Source organism: Belonocnema kinseyi, chromosome 3 (genome assembly GCF_010883055.1).
Source record: "Belonocnema kinseyi isolate 2016_QV_RU_SX_M_011 chromosome 3, B_treatae_v1, whole genome shotgun sequence".
In the NCBI taxonomy this organism is placed as follows: domain Eukaryota; kingdom Metazoa; phylum Arthropoda; class Insecta; order Hymenoptera; family Cynipidae; genus Belonocnema; species Belonocnema kinseyi.
In genome coordinates this window covers 91541137-91546435 of record NC_046659.1, presented here as the reverse complement: position 1 = coordinate 91546435, position 5299 = coordinate 91541137, and the positions used below count along the sequence as shown (strand labels likewise).

Genomic DNA, 5299 nt, shown 5'->3' with positions numbered 1-5299 from the left:
GTTCCACTGTTCAAGAACCTATCAAGGAATATACTCTTGATACGGTCACTTACGGTACTGCCTGCGCATCCTTCCTCGCTATTCGTGCGCTACATCAATTGGATGACGCTGAAGGTACTCGGCATCCAATCGCAGCAGCAATAGTAAAAAGATATTTTTATGTAGACGATCTCTTAACTGGGGCATACACGCACCAGGAAGCTGCATTTCTTCGAGACGACCTTCTCAAGCTCTTGAAAAAGGTTGGGTTCAATCTTCGAAAATGGGCCTCGAATGACCCAAATCTAGTTTCGGAATACCCAGAAAATCCAGATAGCACTCATATGCCCCTCGATTCTGGCGCAGCTGTCAAAACTCTCGGTATTCAATGGAACTCCCGAGAAGACACACTTTTTTATTCTGTCAAAAGATCAGACTCCAGTAAAAAAGTGAGCAAACGAACTATTCTCTCGGAGGTCGCCAAATTATTCGATCCATTAGGATTATTGAGACCAGTAATAGTGAAAGCTAAGATTATTATCCAACTTTTGTAGAAGGCAGGAGTGGATTGGGATGAATCTATCCCTTCTCATATTCATACTTCGTGGCTAGAATACAAGAATCAATTGCCTCTTTTAAGCAATCTCAAGTTTGACCGGCATATAACCGTTCCTCAAGCTGTCGAAATACAAGTGCATGGTTACTGCGACGCAAGTGAACAAGTTTACGGAGCTTGCATTTATTTGCGTTCAATTGATGCTCAGGGTAATATATACATCCAATTAGTTTGCTCAAAATCGAGAGTTGCTGCAGTAACTCCCTTGACTTTACCACGATTAGAATTGTGTTCGGCTGTTCTTCTCGCTCGTCTGTATGCAGCAACTCAGCAAGCGCTCGATATTGATATTAGTAAAGTCAATTTATGGTCGGATTGAACCATAGCTCTTCACTGGTTAAATATAGAACCACATTTATTGAAAATGTTCGTTTCGAATAGAGTAGCTAAAGTTCAAAAGCTCACACAATCGTGCCACTGGAGGCACGTGTCATCCCAAGATAATCCTGCTGATCTCGTTTCTCGCGGTCAAACAGCGCGAGAATTTATTGTTTCTACTATTTGGAAAAATGGTCCCTCTTGGCTATCTCAAGATGAACAATTCTGGCCCCAGAAAAAAGATTTTCTGAGCGAAATTCCAGAAATGCGCGAAACGCGTGCCCCGCAAGTTTGTATGAAAATCGATGTCTCTGCTGGGAATTTATTAGAAAAGTATAGTTCCAATAGAAAACTTCAGCATGTAATTTGTTACATTTTTCGCTTTGCTCATAATACAAAGAAGAAAAATAAAAACAACAAATTAACCGGTTGTATTAATAAAAAAATTTTAAAAAAGAAATTAACGCGCTAAAAACAATAAAATGCTTGATAGTCAAAGTAAACTGATTCACTTGAACCCTTTTCTCGATAGTCAGGGGATTCTCCGTGTAGGTGGTCGACTCTCTCACTCTTCATTGCCAGAATAACAAAGGCATCCCGCCCCGTTACCCCCTAGTCATCATATCACACGTCTTCTTATTCGTGAAGAACATTTGAGACTCAAACACGCTGGTACTCAAGCCACTTTATATTCGATTCGCGAAAATTATTGGCCTATCAATGGTCGCAATGTAACACGACAAGTGATTCGCCAATGCATTCCATGCTTTCGTGCGAAACCCAGAAGCGCTGACTATCTCATGGGCAACCTACCTTTAGAACGCGTTTCCTTTTCTCGTCCGTTTCTTAATATCGGCATCGACTACTGTGAGGCTTTCTACATCAAGGAAAAGCGCTTTCGAAATCGAAACAAAATAAAGGTTTATGTGGCGATTTATATTTGCATGTCAACAAAAGCTGTCCATCTCGAATTGGTCAGCGACTTAACAACAGAGGCTTTCATTGCCAGTTTGAAGCGACTCTTCTCTAGGAGAGGAAAATCCCGGACAATACATTCCGACAAACGCGACAAATTTTGTTGGTGCAAATCGTGAGCTTGATGAGCTCTATAATCTGCTTATTTCGACCGAGCACAACAAAAAGGTGCAACAATATCTAGCGGAAGAAAAAATTACATGGCACTTTATCCCTCCCAGATCGCCACATTTCAGTGGCATTTGGGAAGCCGCTGTAAAATCCTTCAAGCACAACCTCTTGAGATCGGTTGGTGACACATTGCTAATATTCGAGCAGTTGGAAACTTTCATAATTGAAACTGAAGCTATATTAAATTCTCGTCCCATCTCGCCCCTTTCTTCCGATCCTAACGACCTTCGTCCTTTGACCCCAGGTTATTTCCTTATCGGCGGTCCATTGACGAGTTTCCCTCAGATGGACTTTCAGGACACGACTTCCAATCGCTTATCAGCTTGGCAGCATGCTCAGAAAATGAGACAGCATTTCTGGGCTCGATGGCAGAAAGAATATCTTAATCAATTGATTGTTCGCAGCAAGTGGCAGTCCACCTCCAACCACTGCATCAAGGTTGGAACTTTGGTTCTCATCCAAGAGGACAATCTTCCACCATTAAAATGGTCAATAGGCCGCCTCATCGACGTCCAGCCAGGAGCAGATGGAGTAATCAGGGTAGTTACCCTGAGAACGAGCACCGGCGATTACAAACGTTGCGTGACACGATTGTGCCCTCTTCCAATTGAATGGCTGTGGAGAAAACTCATCATTTGATCAATTATGGACACGCTTGATGGAATATGTATTAGTCTTTAATTATTTTTAGTCCTTACATATTGTTACATTTATTTTGTGCTACTGATGCCTTTTGGAAATTGGAATTTGATCTGAAATTTCTGATATCATTTTATATTTTGTACCATTTTCGTAGATTGACGTAACCTCGACTTTTGAATTGAACTTAAATTGTTCAAAGGTGGCAGTATGTTACGTCTCAGCTTATTTTTCAATATTAACATTCTTGAATATTTGTCATTACTGATTTACGTATGTATTTCCCCTTCTGCTTATCCGTAGTTTTGAAACCTTTTTTGTTCACTGCCTTTAGGAATGCGCTTCCCCTCTCTATTTTATTTACACTTAGAAGCAGCCCCTTTTGCAGTGTACATTGAATCTTGAAATTTTGGTTTATAGCTTAACCGTACTTCGTGCGCTTTATTGTACAAGTTTCTCTTTTGTCAAATTTTTGCTTCGTCTCGCCTACAATCTTTAGCCTTTTAGGGCAGCCTTCCTAGAATTGAGTTAACTAGGTTTACCAGATGTCTGGACATCTTGACCCTTCATTCCTCTACCATCCACCATTTGTCAAACCAATCAAATTTCACTTCTTTCCCCACTATTTGCGATTTCCAAAATCCTCCCTTCTCCTCAGCTCTCTAACGCTTCTCTTCCTTGCGTACTGTTCGTTCTCAAAAATGTCATTAGAAGCTCTTCGACCTGACTCAGAGCACACGTCCTTATACGCGTTCACATAAATTCGGTAGCACAAATTTCCAATTCCACTTGTAATATTCAAAATACACTAATTTTATATTCTACAACTTGAGTTTTATTTGTATGGGAAAAGTACCTATTTATTATTCCCAAATTCTCATGTTAAAATAAACGCGAGACAAAACAATTTGTAATGAGCTTCAAGTGCAAAAATTTGGATTTTAATTATTTTTCGAGTTGGAAAGGACATTTTTGTTTGCTATTAATAATTTTTTTTCTGAATTGTGAGAAAAAATTTTTTTTAACATTTTGAATGAGTCGAAGGTGGAAAAATTCGACAATTTTAACATTTCGTTAAAGTCAAAAGGGGAATTTTTTCGGAATCTTAAGAACGGATTTTTTTTTTTTAATTTTTTGTTGAATTGGAGGAGGTAGTTGGCTTTTAACTTTCAGCTGCATTGAAGCAAGGCAAGTTTTCATTTTTAACATTTTTATTGAGTTCGAAGGGAGGAAATTGTGACTTTGATCTATTTTCTGAACTCTAAGAGGGACATTTTTTATTCAAAACATTTTTCTTGAGCTAAAAGGGAGAACATTCTCGTTTTAAATACATATTTGTTGCATTAGAGAAGGACACTTGTTTACTTAAAAACTTTTTCTTGAAGTTCAGTTTTTGTTACTTTAAACTGCAACAATTTCAATTTTAAAGTCTTGAATATTTTTCTTTACATTATGAACTCATTTCCAAATTTGTAATATCTACTTTTCAATACCTATTTTTGTCCGTGTGGTAGATAATTTTTCATGTATCCAGTCTAGCTTGGTGGCAATAATACCTCGCAATTTTGATGCTCCTATCGCATGAATAAGATGAAATTATCCACTCAGAACGCTGGAAGATATGTTTGAAATTGGCCTGTTGATGAAGTCTTAGATTTGAATAACAGCATGTGATCTTTTATTGATTTATTCACATTTAGGGCATACTTAGGTACATTTCTTATCTCACAAACGTACAGAACAGAGAAATAAATCTAAAAAAGATGTTAGTATTTTTCTAATAAAGAGTTTTATGATCATTATAATATTTATTATAAAATTATGGCGAACGTCGTGTAAGTTTCCAAAAGAGAATTTTTCGAATCTCACATATTTTTAGTTTATGATATGATTTTTGTCAGACTTTATTGTTTAATGTTATGCTTTAGCTTCTTGGACATTGATTTTTGTAAGAATTGGCGTCGTTCCAGGATTAGAAATTCCAGGTAACTTATCCTTAGCAGCTTCAATGGCTTTTAAGGTGAGGCTTATTTTTTCGAGAACTTTGAACTTTCGTTTTTTAGAATCCAAACCTTTGATGGCCTCAGTGTTGGTATGTGCACAGAAACTCCTGTCAGTTATGTTTATTCGGACAATGACTGAATCCTAAAATAGACAAAATAAACACATGATTAGCTAGCATACTTTTCTTTACACTCAATTTGATTTTTTGTCTTGATTTCTTCCTCTACAGTTTGACAATTTATTAGCATTAGTCAGTTTGACATCTTATAAAATTCTGTTTCCACATCAAGTTATCAACATAATAATCATTTTATATCTTTTTCTTAAACTGAACCAGAGAAATTGTTATGAAAGTAAAAGTAAAGTAAAGACAAAAAATCTATAAATTGTGGGTCCGGATGCAATAAGGGCACATAAAATTTTTTCGTGCGAAAACGAAGTCCCCTGGAGGCGTTAGAAAAATTTTTCGAATTTTAATTTTCAAAAGATATATATGGATTCAAAATAAAAAATTTGAAAAATTTTTAATAATTTTTTTCTGATGCTCGGCGCGAATCGGACTTTTGTAACTTCCAGCGTTTCGTTTATCGAGCGAAT

At 37.1% G+C, this 5299-nt stretch overlaps 1 protein-coding gene across 1 annotated transcript in view; it reads right to left on the bottom strand.

The window, feature by feature from the left end:
- Positions 1-4369: 4369 nt before the first annotated feature.
- Positions 4370-5299, bottom strand: part of LOC117169624 — a 15070-nt gene continuing 14140 nt past the window's right edge. The window contains exon 3 of the mRNA XM_033356080.1: positions 4370-4843. Coding sequence (XP_033211971.1) covers positions 4616-4843 — 228 coding nt within the window. The 3' untranslated portion in view covers positions 4370-4615. The remainder of the gene's footprint in view (positions 4844-5299) is intronic.